Here is a 25,550-nt window from a genome sequence, read left to right as displayed (position 1 = left end):
TACAAAGTAGCCAAACTTTGAATTAGGGCAAGCAATTAGCTCTGGCATTATGAAGTATAGCTTTCTACCCCTTCCCACGTTATATAATAAAACCCATTGTGTCTCCCAAAGAATCACTGAGTAGGTAGAGTATGTGTTCTTTCCCCCACAAATCCTTGATGAAATATAAGCCTAAATTAGCAAAAATGAATCCACCTCAAAGATGTGTAATAGAGAAAATAGGCAACCACTTGACACTCATGTACAAAAAATGAATTATTACAAATGATTTACCAGTTAAGTTCAATACAAATTGATACCCCAAATTTCAAAACTAAGTGGATTGTTTCCAGAAGACTATTTGTAGTCCAGTTTTGTTTTGGCTGAACATATTGGATAAGAATAATGCAGCTATAATCCAATTTCATATGCACTATGAATAAGAACAATGTCTGTGGTGGCAGAATGATTTTCATAGGTTCCTAAGTATGAGGAAACACAGATGTTCTCACAAACCAGCATTTTACTGGCCTCTTAAATTTATATTAGTTTTGAACATTTATTTAAAATTTGTTTTTATACTCAGGTTTTTTAATAACTGATACATTTAAATATTGATTTAAACCTAGACATGGTCATGCCCTAAAGTTATTTTTTTTTAACATGGAACATTTTAACAAGCAACATGGCAAGGACACATGTAATTCATTTTTATTAGTTTTAATTATGAAAAAATGTTTTACAAGTTATGTTTCACATGTTATTTTAAAGTAGTTTTTTTACTTTTTGGTGGTTTCCTAATCTTATTGGGATTTGGAATCAGTTTCTTTATTTTTAGGGGCTGTAAAGTTACAGCAGAAGCATCTTGCTGACATTCAACAAGCTTTCGCTTATTTTTAGTAAGGTCTTCAAAGGAGGTTTCTAAAATACTAGCATCTTGCATTTCCAAAGTTTCATTTTCTGTATCTTCCAAGTAATCTTTAGTTCTGTTTTGAAGCCATGGCACATCTAACCTAGGTACCCTGGGAATTATAGCTTTTAGTTCCTCAACAAAAGCTTCAGTGTTCTTTTTGAAACCCAGAGCTAGAACACATTTTAAACCAATAACAGGTGCAATGCTTTCACTAAGTCTAGGAACCTGGCAAGCTGGTACAGCCCTGCTCACACTCAACTGAATCAGATGGGAGGTCATCATAGCAGGTTTGACAGATTTGCACACTAGCACTAAAAGAAGTTCATTTTTCTCTAGAGCTCTGGTAACTTCATTAATCCCAATAGCAAGTTGTTTCCTGATATGTATCGGAGTCCATCCTGGTACTTTCTGGCTAATTTCTGTTTCTTTTTTCTTCAGAACTTCATCATTATCAGTAGTAACCTTTTCTTTGGTTTGTCTTTTTGGAAAAGGGCGTTTTTTCTTCTTTGGATTCTCAATCTTTTGAAGTCCAAGATGTTTAAATCTTTCTTCCAGTGTCTGTAATATGAAGTGCATATCATCTCTTTCCAGAGTACTCCAGTTGATAGCATATGGGTTATTTAGCGATGTCTTTACAGTAAATGATTTTGCTTTTCGTATAGATCCCTTCCCTGATGCTGCAGCCATCTCGAATGTTCTTTGACATCAAAACTATTAAAGAAAATTAACATTAATTGGGAGTCCTTATTTAAAATAAATGTTTTCAGCAAATATATCTTGTTTGTTGTCTTATTTTGGAATCACCAAAATTTTAACAGTCCCATTTTTATAGCCATTCCACTAATCCATTTTCTAAAGCAGTATAGTATCTTTTATATTTAAACTTTGCATCACTCTCAACCACAATAAAAACTACAACCAATGTCATTGGTCAGAAAATGTGGCTTGAAATCTAAACTATAAGCTGCAGCATGTACCAACAAATTTATGAGCAAGTTAATATCCCATACTTCTCCAGAGTCCTCAAGCATTAGACATTTACCTCTTTTAATTTCCTTAGAGAAAATTGTTTCTTTGTATTCCCAAGGCTTAGCACTAGACACAGAGACATGTGATACATACTTTCTGACTACCAGACATACATCGAACTGCATCAGAAACTCTTCTGGACTGGGGGACACATATTAAGGACTGCCCTCATTTCTTTCACTACTCCAATAAACATTCTGGCCAGCCCTACTATGTATATAGAGAGAGACTTCCGATTTCCGGTTCTCATACAGGCAACACAGCGTTCCTTCTCTCATCTCGGTATCTTAAGTTGGGAAGTGAACTATAAAGTAGGATGCAACAGCTGTTCTCAGTCCAATTAAAGCAAACTGACATATTAAAAGAGAATATCTTAAGTGCCACATCAAACTAGGGAATAACAGCCCAAAAACTGAACCCAGAGAAGGCCGGCATTAAATGTGATACAAAGAAGGAAACCTAAGTTGACTTTAACTCGCTCCAGAGTTAAATTTAATAAAATAATTTTCAATAGTAATAATTTGCTAGGACTAGCTCCCTGACACTTTCGCCTCAAGAACAACTGGTCTTTCCCACACTGCTCACCACAAAATTGCCTTCAGCAAGAAGGAGCCTCTTAAGTAGTTTTTCTGCTGCTTAACATTCTCTTACAGAGACAAGGGAATAATTATACAAACATAAGCAACAGATGGAAGCTACGAATGTGTAAATATGTATCCAAATGTAACTTTACACAATAAAGTAACGTAAAACTACATATTTGCACATTTTCTACCTCGTAGTCTTTTCTATTGGAATTTTTGTTCCCCAGGGCAGGAGATAAGTCACATTTTTTCCCCATGCCCCCATTTGACACATTCCCCGGCACACAAGAAGCCTTTATTATTAGCGGGCTCTTTCCTCCCCGCCGCCCGCACAAGACGTTTTATAAGTCCTTGCTGAATAAATTAATGAAAATTTAGTAGAAAGAACCCCATGCGGCGCCGCATGCCCCAGCCGGCTTGGGAAAGAGCAGGCCCGCAAGCCGGGGGTCTCGGCAGACCGCTCGCTCTACGCTGGGCCGCTGCCCTCGGTCACGAGACTTCCCCGGGCCGGTTGAGAACGAACCCAGGGTTTAAGTCACTGCCTACCCTGGTCCCCTTCCCCTTATGAGGTACAGCGCGCAACCTACACTAGCGGCCCCGTGGGCACGGAGAGCCGACTCACAGTACAAGGTTCTTCCAGCTTAGCAGGTTACAGCTTCCAGGTCGCTTCCGAGTGAACATCCGTAGGACCCGCCCCTTCCTAAAAGAGAAAGGGAAGGAAGTCGCAAAGCCCTCGCGAGGGAGTGCAGAAGGAAGACCCGCCTCTCCCGGTCTCCAGCCAATAAGAGCTAAACTCTTGCCGGATGTGTTTTTTCTCTTGGTTTTTACGGCTAAACGCTGGAGACTGGATGGACAGGGGAATTTCCTTCCGGACCTGCGTGTCTGAAGAGTTAGTTGTCATGGCAACCAGTCGCACAAATCTCCAGGAAACTCCATTTTCTGACTCCATTTGGCTCGATTTCTCGAAGCTTCGTTGAAGAGCCTGGCTGAGGGCTCTTATCCCATTGATTTCGAATTTTTCGAGAACTTTTTGTTTACCCGTCTTTAGATCTTATCTATTCATATTGATTCTTAGTATCTCTCAGATATTCAAATCAATAAATATTTGTTAAACACTGTACTTTGTGGAAAGCAGTGTGCTAAGCGCTGGGAATACTCACAACGGGAGACAACCTTGCGCTCAGGAGACTTCCCATTTAACAAGAGAGACCACGGGCAAACGCACGATTTATACTGCACGTTAATTAATGGGGGAAGACCACGAGCAAACATATATACAAGGGACATTGTAGCATAAATGGAAGGTAATTAAATATGGGAAAGAACTGGAATTAAGAGGAGTTAGCCAAAGCTTTTTGTCGAAAGTGGAGTTTTAGTTGGGACTTAAAATGCTATTATTACGTTATACAAATTCAGACAAGATTAGAAAGGAAGCAGAAAACTGGAGGGGGTGGTGGCAATTTTTACATTCAAGGGTTCTGATAAAAGCCTCATTTCTAAAATATATAGAAAATTGATTCAAATTTATAAGAATACAAGCCATTCTGCAAATGATAAACGGTCAAAGGATATGAACAATTAAAACCATTTCTAGTCATGAAAAAATGCTCTGAAACACTTGATCAGAGAAATGCAAATTAAGACAACTCTGAGGTACCACTATATACACCACTACAAACCTCTCAGATTGGCTAAAATGAAAGAAAAAGATGATGTATGTTGGAGGGGATGTAGAAAAACTGGGATACTACATTATCGCTGAAGTTGTGAACTGATCCAATCATTCTGGAGAGCAATTTGGAACTATGACTTTTGATCTACCGGGTCTGTATCCCAAAGAGATCATAAAAAGGGAAAGCGACCCACGTACAAAAATATTTGTAGCAGCCCTTTGTGTAATGGTAAGAAACTGGAAACTGAGTTCATGTCCATCAATTGGAGAATGGCTGAATAAGTTATGAATGTTATGGAATATTATTATTCTATAAGAAATGATCAGCAGGATGATTTCAAAGACGTCTGGAGAGACTGACATGAATTGATACTAAGTGAAGTGAGCAGAACCAGATCATTATACATGGCAACAGGCAAGATTATGTGATGATGATCAACTGTGATGGACTTAGTTCTTAACAATGAAGTGATCCAAGACAATTCCAATAGACTTGGGATGGAAAGTGCCATCTTTTCCTGTGTCTCCCAATCCTGAGCTTTTTAGATAACAGGAGTCAGTCTCTCCGGTTTGGTAAATGATTCAATTGGGAGGAAAAATACAGTCTTGAGGAATTGGGGAGAAGTTGGCACTTCTCTGTGGATTTCATTTATCTTTGGTTTCCTGTTCACTGAGTTGGTTAATTGGCTAGGCAAGAATTTTCCTGGGGGGAGAAATCAGTTTTCCTTTGGGCTTGGGAATGAAGAACTGTTTGCCAGCATCTTTTCCCCCACATTTTTCTGAGACCTTTTACCAGCAGATGGAAGCAAAGCAGCAGGACTGCAGCTCTGCATGTGAGAACTCCGGCCTGACTTCCAGTTACAGTCAATTCCTCTGGAGAAGTTTCAATATGCCATGAACATGAACATGAACATACCTTTCTCATAATTGTGTGATAGAAAAGGGACACTTCCTTTTATTGTTTGCATGATTGTACAACATTTGGGTGGCATTTGGCTAGTGGTCTGATTCCATCTGTGTAAAAATAAATTGTACTCACTAATGTTCCCTTCCACTTCTGTAGCACTTTATGATTAGCTTAATTTTCACAATTATACAAGGAGTAGTAGAACTAGAATGTTAAGGAAGCTGGCAAAGTAAAGTGGTTCACTGAAACATGATAAGTAATCAGTAAATTGAGAAGCATTTATTAAGCAACTATTATGCATATGCCTCAAACTCTAAGTTCTGAGACTACAGAGACAAAAACAATAAAACACATTTCTTCCCAAAGAACTGGCATTCTAAAGGATGATGAAATAAATTTAAGAGAATAATTACAAATCCAAAAATGGACACAAAGAAAAGTAGATTAATTTTGATAAACAAGAATACATTCAGAAGAGAATGAAGAGGATGGGGAGGAGATTGGAGAGCCCTGCCATGCAGAGAAGCATCAGCTGAGGGAATACAGAATAGTCAAAATAAATCTTAAGTCTTAAATCTCATCCTCTTTTACTCTTTCCATATTTTTGCACTCATGGAATCTTATTATAATAAGAAGATGCTGTACTTCTAGTCAGCCTCTCCATTATTAAAAGCATCTTCTCTCAGCTTAAAATAGGGATAGCCACATTCTATTCTCTCTTGGTCTCTCTAATCACTTAATATCTTTCTTCATTTGAGGTTCACACCATAACCATTATGACTTTCTCAAAAAGATATTAGTAACAACCATTACGTAACTTTGCCATAGTTAAATTATAGGCTCCATTTTTGCTGTTATCTGCAGGCTGGAATCATCTCACCTATTTTCTCAAGGAGGCTAGCACCTGGCTCACTTTTTAAAATTAAAACTTTTTTTTTTTTTTTTAGGCAATTGGAGTTAAATTATTTACCCCAACTGTTAGATCCTTCTGACTCCAGGGCCATGTTCCATCCACGTAGCAATTTCTATCTCTACTCCAACCTGTTCCTTCTCCTTAGACATTTCAATATACCTATCTATGTTCTCTTAAGCATCCTGTTGTTGTTCGTCCTTCAAAGAGGACCTTGACATCAGAGAGGTGACTCCATGACATTCAAGTGAATTGTACTTAAGTGAGGGAGGGCTGGGCAAGATCACCTGCTTCCCTTTCACCTCCAGAAAAAAAGGAGGGTCCAATGGCTGAATACAGATCAGGACTACTAGAGATGATCCTGGATGAAATAAGACTCCTTGGCCTTTTTAAGCTAAGGTCTTCAAAGAGTCTTAGTTTGACTAAGGCAATATCCATAGCTAGCAATAAGGCTAGTTAGCAATCGAGGCAAAGAATCTCCTCTTTCATCTTACCCAAAGAAACCTAAATAAATAAATAAATCTGGGCGGGGAAGACCCTCACTGTATCCTGGCCTCCTAATGGATTAGGCTTTTGAATTCTCTAGATCTCCCTTTTCACTCTACTTCAATATAGTTACCACCCTGTTCCTGATTCATGTGTCATATTCCCCATTCCTGTTTCAAATCTTCTTTCCTTAGTCACCTGTACTATTACCAACTGCTTCCCATCCACTCCAGGCTAGTGCTCTATCTACTATTCCAACCCTTCTTCTTGTGCCCTTGATCCAATCCTTTTTATCTCCTTTTTGGGGGGATTTTGGCACATTGATTGATCACCCCACTCTCAATTCTATCAATTCTTATCCACCAATATATTTTGATTGTTGCCATCAAACATGCTTAGGTAGCCCCTACCCTTAAAAAAAAAAAAAAAGCTTTTCCTTGACCCTGCTACAATCCCCCTCAAGAAGTAATCCTTTGTTTCTTCTCCCTTTCAACTAACTCCTAGAAAAAACTGTCCACAAAGAAACTAAGGGGAAAAGATGTAAAGGAAGGAGGTTCAGCAGTAGCAAACATTACATTTTAAGGCAAGAACATTTTTGCTTGAAGTGTAAAATGGATAATTTTGAATTAAAATTTCCTATATAATCAAAACCAATGTAGCCAAGAATAGAAGGAATATAGAAAAAAAATTATAGACAATCTCTGATAGTTTGTGATTGTGTTGAAATAGTGTGAATTGTGGGATAAGAAATTATTAGCTTGTTGATTTGGAAAAACTTGGACATATGAAAGATGTTTTCTACCTCCAGAAAAAGAGATGACAAGTGAAAATATATATAATATAGTCTCAGCTGTGTATGTATATGAATACATAAGTGTGTATAGATATCTATGTAAATGCAGAGAGATAGATATATGCATATATGTGTATGTGCATCTATGTACATACATTTATACATACACAGATATCCTAATTTAACTGTAGCCTTCTTTAGGGAGGGAATAAATAAAGTAATAAAGTAAAAGGTGCACAGCAGAGAGCAACAACAACAACAAAAAAAAACTAGAAGGAAGCAAAAAAAGTTGGCCAATTCTGAAAACAAGGTATAGTACTTATTATATAGGTTTTCTTCAAATGGAATTTTATTGTTTTATATCGAATCCTCTTAAGCTCTTCTATATAAATGAAACAGAAATGTTACTTTTTTCTCATTTTATATTTAAGCTAACATGAATAAAAAATTTACCAAAAAAAGGAAGAAAAAGCTGTCCACATTCACTTTCTTACCTTCCATTCACTCCTCAGCAAGTTACAATCTGACCTTCAATCTTACCTTTTGACTAAAATAGTTTCTCTCAAGCTCACCAGCAATCTCTTTATTACTAAATCCAATGACTTCTCATTCCTCCTCCTGTGTTGAATCATCATCCAAATCCTACTTGACTCTGAGGTTGAAATCAGAGGGGTTATTGGAAAAATGATAGTGCCCGCAATAGAACCAAGGAAGTTAAGTACTGAGATGGTTTTGGGGGTAAAAAATATAAATTTAGTCTTAGACATGTTGAATTTAGGATACCCGTGAGGCATTCAAGTGGGAATATATATAACAGGTTTGGCAGTTGATAATGTGGTATTAGAGGGTGGAAAAGAGATGAGAACTGGAAATGTAGATTTGGAAGTAATCTATATAGGGATAATTACCACTCAGGGGAATTGATGTAATTACTAAGGGAAAGTGTATACAGAAAAGAGGGTGTAGGCTAGAGCCTCAGAGAATAGTACATGGTAAGTTGGAGAAAAATATTTAGCAAATCAGATAGCAGTGGTTAAATAGGAAGGAGAAGAAACAATAGAGCAATGTCTAATTAAAAGAGATTCTAGAGGAGGAGGTAGCCAATAGTGTTAAAACAAACAAACAGAAAAACTATAGCAGACAAGTAGAAAGAGACTGAAAACAGTCACCATAATTAGTGGTGGAGAGTATTGCCAAACTTGTAAGGGGACATTTCACTGAAGTGTTGGGATCAGAAACTCTATAGATAGTAAAGAATTGAAAAGTGGGAAGTGAGGCAAAGGAAACAGGTACAGACAATGTTTTCAAGGAATCTGACTATAAAAGGGAGAAAAAGGTTGGTAGATGCTGATGGCTAGTTTCTAGTTTTATCCAAATTTTACTCTCTATGTCTTTCCCAATGAAAAGGAGCATACAGACAGAATGGATGTTACCTTTAAATGAGAAAGGAACTAGGAAGGAGTTGGTGAGGAAAAAAGGGACCCTCAGCTCAGTTATAGAACTGATCTTCAATATAAATCTTCAATCCCAGTTCTTTTCCAGTACACAATAATTGGTTAAAAAGAGACATCTGTGCTGTGGATTTTCTTACTACAGTGTATAGAGCCAGAAAACTCTTTGCTGGGAGCCTAATTTATTGACCGCATCTCAAATGCTTCATAATACATAATATTTCATATATCTAGCAGTAGAGTGATGATGCACTGGTGAACAGGACTTTGCATTTACTCCAATCACTCTCTATGTTTTCTATGGATGGATTACTGGCCACCACTAAGACCTTATCTTTTACAGGAAGTTTTTCTTGAACACTCAATTCTAGTACCCTTCCTTTCTCATTATTTCCTATATATTCTGTATATACTTTGTATGTTTCATTATGAGCCCTTTCAGAGGGACTGTCTTTGGTTTCCTTTTATAACTCCACTACTTAACACAATACTTGGAATATAAGAGCTTAATACGCATCTATTGGTTGCTTGGTTGATTGGTTGGCTGGTTGGTTGCTCAGAGAAATCCTATCATAGGAATATTTATTCAATGTTACTCAAATACTCAGGAAGAAATCAAGTTTTAAACTGCCTATTTCACTCTACTTTAAAAAAAATACTATCTGTGATCTGGGTGATTGTAACCACGAATTAACAGTTTTCTTCTACAGTCATGGAATTCTGGCAAAAAATGCGGACAGCTTTAAATCTCTCTCTTTCCCTTCCTTATATGTCATAATTGCCTCTCTCCACTGCTTTCCACGCAATAACACATATAGATTAACAATGTTTTAGTTAACAGTTGTTGTTGTTTTTTTTTTAATCACAGTTGCTGCTAGACAGAACAAGGTAAATAAACTTTTCAGAAACAGAGAGAAACTCCCAAGAGGAACGGAGGAAGGGAGGGAGGATCATCGGGCTGGGATGAGAGAGAAAAGAATAGAGAGAGGAATGATGGATCACTGGCTCTGGTCTCAGGAGTCTTGATGGGTTGTAGCCACACAATACTTGCCTTTGTTTCTTCTGCATAATTTTGTTACACCATCTCAGCCTCTGGTAATCTTTGCTAGTGATTCAAAGGGTTCACTTTCCCTCTCAACACTTTCTCTTTCTTATGCAAGAGTTTCCTTTGGCTTCCAATTCTCTTACACTTCAATTCCCCTTTCAAAAATCCCTTAGCTTGGGAGGGGTTTGCTAGTCAGTCAATGATGCCTGAGTAATTATTTTCATTAACCGACTACACTGGATGTCACATTTACAGTACAAATAGTCAAATTAATTTGTTGTTAAAAAATTAAAATTCTAAACAGTGGTTCTTAGTATTTTCTGTGTACTTCCCTCCCACTTTGCCACCATTACTTTAAAAACAGAAAAAAGCCACATTGAACTGAGGGCCATTAAAAACAAAAAACAAAACCAAAAACATATTCCCATGTTTCATCACCAAGGAACCAGGCTACTGATGATGTGCAAAGGCACATAGTGATGAGTAACTCTGGTTCTAGTTAGTTCGTTGTAATGACTTGGCAAATTTGAGATTATCAAAATGCAGTATTATATTGCTATTTATTCACCCTTCAACTTTAAAATTTGAAGTGGTGCACTTGATCTGCCTAATTGTTGTTACAACTGTAGCTTGACTTCCCCCAAAACTAATTGAAATCTAGGATTTAGGGTTGAGAAGGCTCATTCAGAGATCATCCTGGGATGGAGTCTTAGGTTCTTAATGAATTGGCAGAGGTCTTCAGTAGACTTCAGGGGGTCTGTGGATGGGAGAAGGGGGAGCACATCTCCCTCCCCCCAATCTCTAATTGAAATTTAGTATTCAAATTCCGAGGAGGTTCTGTAAGTTTCAGGAGACTAAGAGTCCATGACACAAAAAGGTTAACTACCCTTCATCCAATCTGACTCCTTCATTTTGGAAATAAGGCAACTGAGGCTTAGAGGAGTGAAATTACTGCTCATAAGTTCCCATGGTGGCAAGTGCCTGAACCCAGGTCTCCTGCCTCTTGTCTATTTTGAGGAACCTCTAAGGTGAAAAGATAATTAAAAAGAAGAAAGCCCAAGTGGGGTCAGTGCCCTTTGAATGGTCCCCCCTGGTTTTCCAGCAGACAAACCCTTGAGAAGTCAGAGGATGGAAGCCAAGATTAGCGCTATTCACCGACTCACTGAGCTTCTCCCCCGCCGTCCCTATAACAATTCTGTTGTTGCCACTGGCACAGCTGGCAGCCAGAGGTTCCTTCTCCTCCCAGCCCTGGCCCCAGGAGACCCGCAAGGTAGCGGAGTCAACAGCGGCTCCCCTGCCCCTAACAGGTGGGGGTGGCGGGTACTGATGTCAATCAGCTCCCTCGGGCACCTAGTCACAAGCCTCCGGGCCAATCGCAGCCTCGGGGCTGGCCGCGGGGCTTTAAGAAGGGGCCGGGATGCCCCGGGATGGAAAAGAACTGTCCATCCAGGACCGCGGAAGCAGCTGCCTCAGCTGGAGCCGAAGTCGGGACTTAGAGGAGCAGCGCCGCAGTCATGTCTCTGCAGGTAAAACTCCGGCCTCCAGGGATGAGGTCAGGGCCCTCTTCGGACGCGCGTCCGCTACAATCCCTGGGGAAGGAAAAGTGGGGGGGGGGGGAGGGGAAAGGGGGGGGGTTTGGCAGGATATAGCCCCTCCCAGGTCGGGATCGCCAGTCTGAACCGTGGGCTCTGGAGCTTCAGAGGCCTTGACCTCGCCTGGCCCAGGCCCCAGCCTTGTTCCACGAGCGGGGTGTCCGGGATGCCCAAAATGTCCGGAATACTCATCAGGCAGCAAGCGGAGCCCATCGGCTCACTGGCAGGAGCGGGGCCAGCCAAAGTCCACAGATCTTTAAAGGGGTGGGCTGCAGCTCCCTACTGCCAACTGGGGGCTTCGGAGGTGGGGGACGAGGGGAGGAAGGGTCTTTAGTCTCTAATTTCAATTCATCTAAAGGACATTTGAAAGGCATTTATGTGTAGCTTTCCCAAGGGAGACCAGAAGGGATGAGGAGGGCTTTAATTCCTCTCTGCTGAGACTAAGCTTGGAGGGATGGGGGGAGGAGGAAAGGAGAGGGAGAAGGAGACACACACAGAGACAGAGAAAGAGAGACAGAGAAATAAAGAGAGACATACACAGAGAGAGGCAGACACACACAGAAGGTGAGAGAGAGCGTAAGAGAGAGGAGGGAGGGAGAGAGAGAAGAGAGAGAGAGAGAGAGAGAGAGAGAGAGAGCAAAAGAGAAGAGAGAGAGAGAGGGCAAGAGAGGGGGGAGAGAGAGAGAGAGCAAAAGAGAAAGAGAGAGAGAGAGGAGAGAGAGAGCAAAAGAGAGAGAGAGAGAGAGAGAGAAGACAGAGAGAGAGAGGAGAGAGAAGAGAGAGAGAGAGAGAGAGAGAGAAGAGAGAGAGAGACGAGAGAGAAGAGAGGGAGAGACGAGAGAGAAGAGAGAGGAGAGAGGAGAGAGAGGAGAGAAGAGAGAGAGAGAGAGGAGAGGAGAGGAGAGAGAGAGAGAGAGAGAGAGAGAGAGAGAAGAGAGAGAGGAGAGAGGAGAGAGAGAGAGAAGAGAGAGAAGAGAGAGAGAAGAGAGAGAAGAGAGAGAGAGAGGAGAGAGAAGAGAGAGAGAGAGGAGAGAAGAGAGAGAGAGAGAGAGAGAGAGAGAGAGAGAGAGAGAGAGAGAGAGGAGAGAGAGAGAGAGAGAGAAGAAGAGAGAGAGAGGAGAGAGAGAGAGGAGAGACAAGAGAGAGAGAGAGAAGAAGAGAGAGAAGAGAGAAGAGAGAGAGAGAGAGAGAGAGAAGAGAGAGGAGAGAAGAGAGAGAAGAGAGAGAGAGAGAGAGAAGAGAGAGAGAGAGAGAGAGAGAGAAGAGAGAGAGAGAAGAGAGAGAAGAGAAGAGAGAGAAGAGAGAGAGAGGAGAGAGAGACAGAGAGAGAGAGGAGAGAGAGAAGAGAGAGAGAGAGAGAGAGAGAGAGAGAGAGAGAGAGAGAGAGAGAGAGAGAGAGAAGAGAGAGGAGAGTGAGGGAGAGAGAGAGAGAGAGGAGAGAGAGAGAAGAGAGAGGAGAGGAGAGAGAGAGAGAGAGAGAGAGAGAGAGGAGGAGAGAGAGAGAGAGAGAGAGAGAAAGAAGAGAGAGGAGAGAGAGAGAGAAAGAAGAGAGAGGAGAGAGAGAGAGAGAAGAGAGAGAGAGAGAGAGAGAGGAGAGAGGAGAGAGAGAGAGAGAGAGAGGAGAGAGAGAGAGAGGAGAGGAGAGAGAGAGAGAGAGAGAGAGAGAGAGAGAGAGAGGAGAGAGAGAGAGAGGAGAGAGAGAGAGAGAGAGAGAGGAGAGAGAGAGAGAGAGAGAGAGAGAGAGAGAGGAGAGAGAGAGAGAGAGGAGAGAGAGAGGAGAGAGAGAAGAGAGAAGAGAGAGAAACACAGAGACATGCAGAGAGAAAGTTAGACATGCAGAGAGAAAAAGACTCGGACACAATGACAGATAGAAAAGCAGACAGAGACACAGAGAGAGACAGAGACAGAGGGGAAGGATCAGGGGGAAAGATAGACAAAGCAGAGATTGGAGGACAGAAAGAGGGGGAGAGGGACAGGAGAGGGAAGGAGGAAGAGAAAAGCCTCTGCACTCATGAAGAGATGCTTTTAACTTTGCTCTTGTTTGACTGGTTGTTTTAAGTTGGCCATGGAACTCTTGTGCCTTCCCATTTCCCCCTCCCCCATTATGGTGCTGTCAGGGCCAGCAGAAAACAAAGGAATAAGTGTTTTTGGGAAAAAGCAATGCCAAGCAAATTACTTTCTCTCTGAGATTTATGTAATTGTTTTCATCATTCCTTTCCTGGTCTGCATACACTTACTGTCTCCCAAACCTTGCAGAAAATGTCCCCGCTAATGTCTGAATAAGTGTCTTTTACAGCAATCTCTACCTTTTTTAGGAGGCCAATTTGGATTCTATTTGAAAATTGATCATAATTCTATTTATTTTGATTATTTTTACAATAGAGTATCAAAGATTATTTAGCATTACAGAAAAGAAATGTACACACACAGATTGGTGCCTGGGATCATAGGACTTTTGAGCTAGAAAGAAGGTGGCTTAGAAATAATTCGATTGTGCATGTATAACAGATTGCTTGCTGTCTTGGGAAAGGAGGGAAAGTAATGGGGGGGAGTCTGGAATTCAAAATCTTACAAAAATGACTGTTGAAAACTATTTTTATGTGTAATAGGAAGAATAAAATACAATTGAGGGGAAAAAAGATAATTTGAACTAAGAAGCTACTTTGAAAATTGAGCATCAGGGAGAAGGCAATAATATAAACAGTAACAGCCAAAATTAAGGCTTGGTCCTCTGATTCCAAATTCATTTATCTTTCCATTATCCTCAGGTGCCTCTATCACACTGTTTTTTACCTTTAATGAGCCATTTAAATTTTATGAATGAACATAACATTTAAAAAGTCTCCTTATGGAGTTGATTTTGGTTAAGCAATTTCCATTGAAACCTTACTCTCCACTTCTAGCTTATTATCAACATAATTGCAGGGTAACTAATTTGTTGATTTTGTGCTAATTAATGCCAAGGTGAATATGATCACTTAGTGAGAACTGAAGAAGATGAATTGTTCCTTCAGTTAGTTTATTTCTATAATTTGCTCTTTAGAATAACTTATATGTGAAGATGTGGACTAACTCTTAACACAGTATCTCTTTGTTTGACATAAAGAGAATTCCAAAAAACCTGAATTATCCCATGGAAACTGTAAAAGCAACCCTTGACAGGGGGAAGAGATGAATGTTTTTAACCTCTTCCTGCCAGTTATCATATAATTGTAAAATCAACATAGAAAATGACAGCAAACATCCCAGAGGACATAGGAATTCAGGCAAACAGTAACAGATTGTTAGCTGAAAAACAAAATTGGCAGCATAAGCACAATTTATTCATTGGTATGCTCCAGCAGAAACTGGGTAAGTTTTTCTTATCTCCTTTCAGCCTCACAACTGCCTTGGAAGCTGCTAGATTCCACCCTCAGGGTCTTAGGTGGAAGAGCTTTTTTAAAGAAAAAGCATTTTATTTATTTAAAACTTCTTAAATACAAAATAGGGTGGAGGAAGAAAGTAGAAAAAGAACAAAAAGATGGAAAAAAGATAAAAATGTCATTAGTATAGCAAAATATAAGAGTAGATATAAAATATGTAACAATGAATTTCCATTTCAAGAAAGTATATATAATAATAGAATACATTGTATTCAGAACTGTCCATCTTTTCTTTGCTTCCTTATAGATTTTCTTTTGTTTTATGCTGAGCACTTTTTACTTTATACTTTTGGAAGAACTTTTAGAGGGCAACAATTTTGACATATCAAAATAAGACTCCTTTTCAATATACCTGACAAGAATTTCCTTTGAAAACCTCCAAGGAGGTGGCTTACTACTCCGTGAGTCCATTCTACTTTTGGATAGCTCAAAATGTTAGGCAATATTCCTTATGGATTGCTCTTAGTTCCTTTTTCTGTAGCCAACAAGGTTAAGTCAAACATCTTTTTCACATGACAGCCTTTCAAATGGTGTCCTTGAAGTTAACTGCCATATCCCCCTAAACCTTTTCTTCTCAGTTCCTTCAGTATAGCTTCAGATGAAATGATCCCAAAGCCTTTCATTGCTCTTGTCCCCTTCCTCTGGATATTCTTTCCAACTTTATTTCGCAGCTTTTGAGAGGAATTTTTGGTCATGGCAATTTTGAAGATCAGGGGCTTGGAATTCGCCTTGATGACAGGTGTACTTGTACCAACACAATTATGACTCTTTGAAATATCTGGATTCTCCTCCCATCACAATACAGAAGTACGTTATTCCCCAGGTAGCTCATGGTTGTTACAGTAGTTGGGAAGGGAGATTTTCTCCTTTCTTGCAGGCAGCCAAGCTCTCCCTTGACTATAGCTAATTCTTGGAGGGATATGTTTCTGATGTGTTGAGTCCCTATAGAAACAATGAAAATTGAAATATGATTTCCTAGCCTGTCCCTCACAAGACATTAAAACTCATAAAGTAGTACTGTTTTAGTTATTCGTGTTTCAACATTTTAAGGATATGTGGTTTTTGTTAGGATACGAACCTATTTTCTCCATTTATTCGGGTGGTAACCCTAGTACGATATATGACCTTTAACATTTTTGTTATATTACACATCGAATGGGCAATTATAAGCCTTTCTTACTATGTAATTCACTTGGAAAATCTGGCTGGGGTCCTGAACTTTTGAAACACAAACTTGATAAATTACAAACTGTCTAATTTTAGAGTGCCACTTTCCCATTAGTTGAGAGAGATCTGTGGACACAAAAACAGGCATAAAAAAAGATGAAGAAGAGGAAAGGTAAAAAAAGGAACAATTGATAGATTGAATAACCATATTCACTGTATGATAATTTATTACCATATATTATACCATACAGTATTGTTGTTGCTACATACGACATTATACAATTCACAAAAAAGACTTTTAGAATTAATATAAAAACAATCAAAAAGTATTTTTCTTGGACTTAGAATGAGTTGATTACAATTGAGTGCTGAATTTAGATTTAACTTTTCTGGTAGTTTATTTAAATATGAGAAATTGTTGTATTTTATTATTCTTGATTATAGATAATCATCTATGATTGTGTATGTTTTCTTTTATCAGAGTTAAACTTTTTCTTGGAACTAGATTCAAAGAAGAATATTCTTATATAGAGGCATTAAGTTATATAATTTCTTTCAACCACAGTTCTACAGAAGATCTAAAAATGTTTCTTACATCTTCTGGTAACAATATTCTGAAGAAGCACTTCACTTTTTATGGAACATAATACAGAATATCAGTGAAGTTATTTCTATCAGGTACTAAGGTAACCTGTTCTAAAGTCATTTATTTCTGATGTTGTTAGAGAATAAAGTTCTAGGGATTTAAATAAATGAATGATGTGTTTATTAAATGGTCTCTTTCAAATATTAAAATTCTCATTCAAGCCTTTGGCAAGAATTAGATCGCCACCAAGCAATTCATAGCTGAACTCTCTGAGATGCACTCAATTGACCGGGTATGGTGACACATATCTATATTCTCTGCAACTGGGGAGACTGGAGTTGGTTAGTCACTTGAGATAGAGAATTCTGGCTGCAATGGAATTAAAGGCAGGTCATTAGGTTGCCTAGGGAGAGCCAAAATTGGCTGGTCTATGTCAATTATATTGATCATTTGGGGGATCAGGCTGTGAATGGCTACAAAAAATCTCTGGGAGAGATAGAGAGATAGTCTCTTTTTTAAAAAATGCACTAAAAAGCCCAGATGGCTGTTACTGCTGTTGTTGTTTGTCCTTCTTTCTGGAAGAGGACCTCATGGTCTATCAGGGAGGTGATGCCATGAACATGCAAGTAAATTGGATTGAAGTGAGAAAGGGCTATACAAAATCATCAGATTCATTTTCTCCTCTGGAACCATCTAAGTCTAGTAGCAAGATATAGATCAAGACAACTGGAGATGGCCCTTCTTAGTCAGTAAACATATCTGATGTATTGTATTCAAGGATGATCACCACACTAAGCACAGGACCAAGATGGCGGTCATAAAATTATCTTTTTACAGAAACTGTGAATGTTTAGCCTGAAGAAAGACAAAGAAGGCAAAGATAATGATTTTTTGTTTGTTTGTTTTTAACTATTTGAAGAGGGAAACTAGGGAAGCAGAAAGACTTATTCCACTAGGATCCAGAAGAGAGCATAAACAATGGATAAAAGAAGCCTAGTAGTTTCCTCATGTAGAGGTCACTGTCCAAATGAAATCAGAGTTCCTAATATTAATAACGACAAAACATGAATACTTTTCTTAGAGAGAGAGGATTTTATTCAAGGTCAGATTCCAGCAGTTTATATCTAGAAAACCCTTAAATTTTCTTAGTCTCAATTTCCTCATCTGTGAAATGGGGATACATTCAGATATTGAGTTGTTATTGAAAAAGTAGCCTAAAGTCACGAGGAGATGAGTTCAAATATAGCTTCAGACACTTCACACTTCCTGGCTGTGTGACTCTGGGCAAGTCAACTTAACCCCAATTCTCTCACCAGAAAAAAAAAAAGAAAAGAAAAAGTATCCTATATTCTCTTAATCCTAAAAGTATGAGAGACAAAATTTTTGTGAAGAATGAAGAAGCTAACTTGTAATTTTTGCTTAGATAAGGGCTGCCTCAGACCCAGGCCATAAAATGTACTTGCAGATAGAATCACTATTTTCCTTAAAAATGAGCTAGTGGTGAGGTAAGGCAATAATTGAGGCTCTGGACTTGGGAATCAGGATGGCCTGAAATCAAACCTTAATTTAAACACTTAACTAGCTGTGTGATTCTGGGCAAATCACTTGACTTTAGTGCTTCAGTTTCCCCATGTATAAAATGAAGAGGTTGAATTCAGTGCCTTCCTATGCCAGTGGCACAGTATAGAAAAAGCTGGGCTTGGAGTTAGGGAGACATGAGTTCAAAGACGAGTTCAAATATGTTCTCAGAAATTTACTATCTTTGTTAACCTGGTTAAGTCTTTAATCTTTGTCAGCCACATTTTCATCAGTTCTAAAATAAGATAATTATAGCACACAGTGTTGTTATAAGAATAAAATGAGATAATACTTGTAAAGAGCTTTGCAAATCTTAATGCACTATGTAAATTTAAATCAACATTCTCTTCCAAAGTCCTTTCTCATTCTAACTCAATGATCTTATGAATCTTCGCTTACACATTTTGGATAAATAGTTGGATAAAATCCTGAGTTCTGCATCATGGAACAGGAAATGCAATTTTGGTCTGACATATTCTAAAAAGTAAGTATCATGGGCAATTAACGCTGTTAGTCATTAAAAAAAAATCTCAGTATGATCCTGTAGAATAACTGATTTTGAGTAATAATTATGACAATAATGTTTGTGTAAGACTGTAAGACTTGCAAAGCAGCTTTATACATATAGTCTCATTTTGTCCATACAGTGGCTATGGGAGGTTATTACTCTCATTTCAAAAATGAGGAAATTGTGGCGAATGGGTCCAGTTGAGCTGTGATTTGATGGGCTTCTTAGAATAAGTTAGCTATAAAATATATCCCACTTCAAAGTAGTTGAAAGAAGAATTATTTAATATTATCCATTTGAATGGTGGGGATAGTTGCCCACATGTGATTTTTGTTTTCATTTAAATAATGTTTTAGCTGGGGACAGGGACTGGGGAGACAGCAATAAAGATGGCTTCCCAGCTTCTTCCTTTTTTTTTTTTTTTTTTTTTTTTTTTTGTAGCAAAAGACCCATCTTTTAAATGTATCAGTGATGTTTAAACAGTTCCCCCTGGTTTTTTTTTGGGGGGGGGAGTTCTAAGGAGGCAGCAAATTGTTACCTTTTTAAAGACCTATTCTATAGTACTGTTGAGCATTACAATCTACTGACTGAGCAAAGAAGAAAGATAAGAAATTGGGAGGAAGTCTGACTTATCCCATGCTGATTTTGTAAATTTGTTATATACATTCTCATGGTTTTGTCTGGACTTCAAATGTTCTTCTCATAGAGGGTAAATATTAGCTCATAAAGGGCTTCCTGGAAAAATAAAGATTAAAGGTGCCATTAATTTGCTCACAATTACATTTCTTATTTAATTCATTTCTTCTGAGCCAGTCACCAGACTCAAGGGTGTACAAAAGATACAGCAAGTAGTCAATATTCACTCAAAACTTTTTGTTTAGTATTGTATGTAGGGGGGTCTTCAGCATCCTTGGGATAGACCAGTAGGTCTTTGGTACAGGTTAGAACAGGCTCTAAAATAGCTTCTCTAACTTTAGTGTGGGTAATCCTTGGAAATGATGAGTTGCCATGCTGGTGTAAAGGTTTGATTCTAGTTTGGGGTACGGGTCATGCTGTGTTTAAATTCTATTTGATTTTGCTTGGGTTTTAAATTTTATTTATTTTATCATGCTGTGCAAGAATTGGTTGGAAGAAATGGGGAAAGTTTAGGTTGACGAAGAAAAGATTTGAGGGTATTTGGTATGATACACAGAGTTCTGGGCCTAGTAAGAAAGACCAGAGTGCAAATCTTTCCTCAAATACTTACTAGCTGCTTGACTCTGGGTATATCATCTAACTCCTTAATTTCCTTATTTGCTAAGTGGAGAAAAAAAATACACCTACCTCCAAGGGTGGTTCTTTGTATATAGTATGTGCTTAATAAATGCTTTTTTCATCATTCTTTGAAAATATTTTGCAAATCTTAAAGCACATTATACATAGTATTATTAATATTATTGTTATTATTATAATCAGTAAACTTATTTTTCTTGGTAAGAATGAGAGATAGAAGTTGCAGATAGGCCAATTTAGGTGTCTTATAAAGAAGTCCTTTATATTTCTTGCAGATAATATCCAAAAGCAAAATTGGTTGATTCAGAAGATTGTTGTTTCTTTCTCACTAGAGAAATTGAAGTAAAGGCTAGATGACCATTTGTTGGGAATAGGTTATAAAGAAAAGTAAGTTGGCCTACATGACCAGTCATCTGTAAGTTTCTATGATTTTGTGACAATAGATATATGGTTTATTACCAGGCCTGTCACTGTTGCCTTTCTAGGCGTGACTTGTTAGATCATCTCCACATCTCAGTTAGAGAAAAAAAGCAAGTATAATATTTGAGAGACCTAACTGAGTTTCAGTGGATAAATGATGGACAGAAGCAGCTACATCCAAAGAAGGAACACTGGGAAATGAATGTGAACTATTTGCATTTTTGATTTTCTTCCTGAGTTATTTTTACCTTCTGAATCCAATTCTCCCTGTGCAACAGGAGAACTGTTTGGTTCTGCAAATTTGTATTGTATCTAGAATATACTGCAACATATTTAACATTTATAGGACTGCTTGCCATCTTGGGGTGGGGTGGAGGGAGGGAGGGGAAAAAAATCGAAACATAAGTGAGTGCAAGGGATAATGTTGTAAAAAATTACCCTGGCATGGATTCTGTCAATACAAAGTTATTATTAAATAAAATAAAATTTAAATTAAAAAAAGTATAATATTTGAAGGATGTCTAACAGGCTAAACTAGGGTGAGAGATTTACTTAGTGAAAATAAACAAATCAAGTGTTTGAATTCATCTTGTGGAAAGAAGCAAACCTGGAGAATTAATTAGAGTAAGTAATTTGGCCCACCATTCAATATGTGATCTAAAAAATAATCAGTCATCAAAAAAGCCTCAGGAGACCTTTTCATCTTTAGTATTTGAATATATATTTTAAAGTGGGAAAACAAATAAGATCCTAGCTAGAGAGGCCAGTATGTCTACAAAATACAGAAGAAAAAATTTTAGAATGGCATCATTGAATAATCATTTTGTTAACAATCAACAGTAGTTTATTAAAGGATCTATTATTAAGTTCCAAACACTGTGCTAGGCTCTTGGGATACAAAGACAAAATGGAAACAGCTCCTGTCTTCAAGAAACATATTCTATCATGGTAAACAACACCTATATTTATGAGACAAGTTAGGGTTTCCTCCAAGGAAGGATTGACAATTATACTTATTACTTTAGGGTCCTAGGGATAATACTTGTGGATGATTGTTTTTGTCAGCCCTACAGATCATGAGCCCCTACTTATGTATTACTACAAATAATGAACTACCAATACTCAACATTAATGAAACATTTACTGAAAATGCAAAACAAATACATACTATTTATATAACATCCAATCCATATACCTGATCAAACTCTCTCACCAAAGCACATGGTAGTGTACATGATGAGAATAAGTTCTCTCTAGGGAAGAACATATATTTGGAGTATATGTATCCCGGGGAACCCACAACACTGAAACTATCAAATTCAATAGCCTCTTTTGGTCTCAGAAATTATCCCATAAAAATTACTCTTTTTCTCTCTCCTGTTTTCTTTCCTTCCTTTCCTTTTTTTTGGTATCATCTTGTAAATGTTTTCTTTTATCTTCCTGAGATAAAAGCAAGTTTTGCTTGCAAGGTCAGAGTCTTTGTAGACTTCGTAATTTTTTGAAAACTTTTTGTAAAGTTGACAAAAATATATTTCTTAATTTTCCTTATACATTTGTGAAACAGACATAAAATTACTTCCTACATTCTTTTAAATTTAAAATTATATTTAGTAATGAAGTAAAGGACAGAAGGCATCTGGTGATTGGTAAGTAGACTGTTGAAGTATTTGAAAATAGTGTCATGCAAGGAATACTAAAGGAAAATAACAGCATTTATAAAAAAAAAAATCATGTCTCCTTCTTTCCTCTGTTCCTGCCATCACTCTGATGTAGACCCTTATCACTTCACATGTGGAATATGGCAATAGCCTATTAGCTAATTTCCTTTCTAAAATCTTCCCCCACTTTAGGAAAATCTTCCACTCAACTATGAAAGTCTCCTCTCTCACCCCTACATAAATTGTTATCCAGTAGGACTAGAATAGGAATAGTGGGATGGATTGTTATAAAATAATGAGTCCTCCTTTTTGAATGACCAAGCATAGACATTTTTCAAAGATAATGTAGGAGGGATTTATTGAATGGAGATTGTACTAAATGACCCTGATGGTGCCTTCCTATTTTGGCATTTACTTATTAAGCTTTTATAATAAAAAAAAACCCCTGAAAACTTTATATGTGGATGATTATTGAAAGTCTGTGCACTAGTTTTAAGGTTAACTACATTTAAGAAATGGATCCATTTCTTTCTTTAGAATATCTTGAGGGAAAGATAATATCTTTTCTTTTTTAGGTCTCACATTTCAATTTTTATCAAAATTAACTCATTCGCTTAAAGAGAACGGTTTTAGGAATGCAGGCTAACAGGAAGATATTTACTAATTTGATTACTGGAAATTTTACTATTTTGATATAATAATTTTTCTCCTTATAACATTTGTCAAAGTTTGTAGTCAAATATGTTTAAAAGTATTGCTTTTGTTTATCTATATTTAATCTATAGCAGATTGCCTGCTATCTTGGGGAGTGGGGAAATGAGGGAGGAAGGGAGAAAAAATTTGAAACACAAAGGCTTACAAAAATGAATGTTAAAAACTATCTTTACATATATTTGGAAAAATAAAATACTATTAAAAAATAGAAAAAAATGATGTTCAAGCATATTCTTGTTATTTACAAATAATAGCTGATTACACTGAGGTGCTACAACTTTGTGTTGAATGGTCTTCCCTTTTTTGTTTTTTATTTTTAAAACAGCCAAAAAGAGAATTCAAAATTTCTCAGTGTTCTTTTAATAAAACAAACTTTCAAATGAAGGCACCAGAGTTTACTTTTCAAGAGATAATAGGACATAGAAGATAAGGCTTAGAGCAATCAGTTCTAAATAAATATGAATCTAATGAAAATAATCTTATTCTATCCCTGCATTTGTGAAAGAATATATTGTACGAATAATGCAGATCTAACTCAAATATGTAAGAGATATCTAATTTCCTTTTGGCAAAGAAATAAGAAAGGGAAAAATTATCTGGGCAATAATTATATTATATGTAGTACAATAAATTATAAACTAGCTAATTATACTATGATGATTAATAAACATCATTATCACTTGTATGTACTTTAAGCCTTACAAACTACTTTCCTACTAAGAACTTTGTATTGTAAGTAATATTGAAGCTTTCATTTTTATAAGACTTCAAAAGTAACATCTTCTTTCAGAGAGGAGGAAACAAGACACAGAAAAGCAAAATGCCTCAGGCAAATAATTAGTCAATTAATTACTTTTAGAGTCAGGATTTAAGACCAAGTCTCTCTTAATTCCCAATCTATTGTTCTTTCTGAATCAAGCAGAAAGTTAGAAAGTGCATTAGTAAGTTTTTACTATGTGCCAGGATCTGTGCACAGTTATGTTTATGCACAGTACAAAGTGCTGAGGATGTAAAGATAACCAACAAGTCAGTATCTCCCTTCAAGAAGCTTACTTTCTAATGGGAGGAGACTATACGGAAAGGAGAGCTAGAAAGCTTCTGAGGCATTTTGCTGTTGAGGTGATAGAGAGCAATGCAAGACATTTAACTCCAAAGTGAGGGTGGAATAAAAATAGAGGGGCTGAAGAAAGGAAGAATTATTCCTTAAATTAGGTTTCCAGAGGGGTTTAGTATCATTCATCCCTGTGTTTTGTTATGAATGTAAGGAATGATAATAATAATATGCTTTATATTACACTTTGGGGTTTTACAAGGCAGAAAGAAGTAATTATTTAATTAAGTAGAAATTAGACAGAATATTTCCTTAAGATAGATACTTTAGAATTTAATCAGAGAGCCAGTTAAGCCTTTGGATTCATTTTCCCTAAATCCTATGTCTGTTTTTATCTGTTTTACAATAGGCTCATACAAATGAAGCTCTGCTTAGAGGCAATGAATGTGACTTTTTTCCCCTTCCCTTTTCAGAATGATTTTCATAATGCAGCTGAAGATGTAAGGAAACTAAAAACAAGGCCAAATGATGAAGAACTCAAAGACCTTTATGGACTCTACAAACAATCAATTGTTGGAGACATTGACATCGGTACAATATCTACACATTTTGTAATTGGGCAACAAATTGGGATTTTGAACAACATTTATGATGCCATCTAATAAAAATGTGAAATTTAATAAAAAACCTGTTTCTTTTGGCAGAGTGTCCAGGAATGCTCGATTTAAAGGGCAAAGCCAAATGGGAAGCATGGAACCTCCAAAAAGGTGTTTAATTGTTGAATTGGGTAACATATACTTTTTGCTTGCTATGCCAGAAGATTAGCAAACACAATCTGTTTCTTTCCTTTTCAGGTCTGTCAAAAGAAGATGCCATGAGTGCCTATATTTCTAAAGCAAAAGAGCTGATAGAAAAATATGGGATCTAGAATAATGCTCTTTTTCATCATGAAACTTTCCTAGGACGTAAAATAAACTAATATTTAAGGGAAAAGGTAATATTATTAATTCCACGTTTCACCTCACTCCTTAATATGAATTCAAATAGTGAACTATAATATGCAGAAGAAACTTGAATAAATTTTTACTTTCTTTAACTCTACAGAAATTTGTGGATTGTTTTTGTTTTTTTAGAAAAAAAAAATTAGTGAGTGTGAAGACTGAACAAAAACGAGAAAATAGTTTCATGCTTACCTGGTCTGAAAACATGACACTTCTGTTTATATATTCTTGTTTTAAAGTAAATCCACCAGGGACTTCTACACTAAAAATGACTCACAATAAAACATTTCTATTAAAAAGCAGATGGAATGCAAGTTAAGGTTCCAAGTGGAAGAAAGAGGTGATACTTTCAGAATAAAGTTTTCAGAATAAAGAGGTGATGGTTCCATAATATTACACTACACTCAAATCTTATCAATTCTGCAAATGGGCGTTTATAAGTTAAGAGTCCCTAAAATGACCACAGATGGCGAAGGGCCTTGAGTCAATAACATGTGAGGATCTCTTGAAGGAATTGAGTACATTTAGTCTAGAGAAGATAAAATTTGGGGTGAATGCAGGATTATAAATTTAGAACTAGATAGGATCATTTTATTAGCCAATAAGCTCAATTTTCTAAGTGAGTAAATGAGGACAAAAAATTATTACATGGTTTCCCCAGACTCATGCTACTTGGCGTCTGTCAGAATACACAGAATACCTGACAATGGCTGCTGGAGATCCAACCCAGATCTGCAGAATGGATCTCTTCTTGTGAGAGGATGATACAAGGAGACTGAGTGGCAGTTGCTGTTCTCTGACCTCTCTGAGAG

At 37.3% G+C, this 25,550-nt stretch overlaps 2 protein-coding genes across 3 annotated transcripts; one reads left to right on the top strand and one right to left on the bottom strand.

Moving 5' to 3' along the window:
• Positions 1–251: 251 nt before the first annotated feature.
• On the bottom strand, positions 252–3,229 carry RPP38 (ribonuclease P/MRP subunit p38). 2 transcript variants are annotated; one of them, XM_051961194.1, is made up of 2 exons: positions 3,128–3,229; positions 252–1,603 (listed from the first exon to the last, which is right to left on the bottom strand). In XM_051961194.1, the coding sequence occupies exon 2, from the start codon at positions 1,577–1,579 to the stop codon at positions 740–742; it is 840 nt and encodes a 279-aa protein (XP_051817154.1). In that variant the 5' UTR covers positions 1,580–1,603; positions 3,128–3,229; the 3' UTR covers positions 252–739. The 2 variants fall into 2 exon arrangements, with proteins under 2 accessions (XP_051817154.1, XP_051817153.1); XM_051961193.1 differs by having other exon boundaries at positions 3,093–3,210.
• Positions 3,230–11,179: 7,950 nt separating this feature from the next.
• ACBD7 (acyl-CoA binding domain containing 7) lies at positions 11,180–24,844 on the top strand. Its single transcript, XM_052001478.1, has 4 exons — positions 11,180–11,295; positions 24,211–24,328; positions 24,442–24,504; positions 24,592–24,844. The coding sequence occupies exons 1-4, from the start codon at positions 11,284–11,286 to the stop codon at positions 24,663–24,665; spliced, it is 267 nt and encodes an 88-aa protein (XP_051857438.1). The 5' UTR covers positions 11,180–11,283; the 3' UTR covers positions 24,666–24,844.
• The last annotated feature ends 706 nt before the right edge of the window (positions 24,845–25,550 follow it).

This window comes from Antechinus flavipes, chromosome 5 (genome assembly GCF_016432865.1).
Source record: "Antechinus flavipes isolate AdamAnt ecotype Samford, QLD, Australia chromosome 5, AdamAnt_v2, whole genome shotgun sequence".
Taxonomy (NCBI): domain Eukaryota; kingdom Metazoa; phylum Chordata; class Mammalia; order Dasyuromorphia; family Dasyuridae; genus Antechinus; species Antechinus flavipes.
Note: the sequence above shows the minus strand (reverse complement) of the source record. Positions and strands in the feature narration are given on the sequence as shown.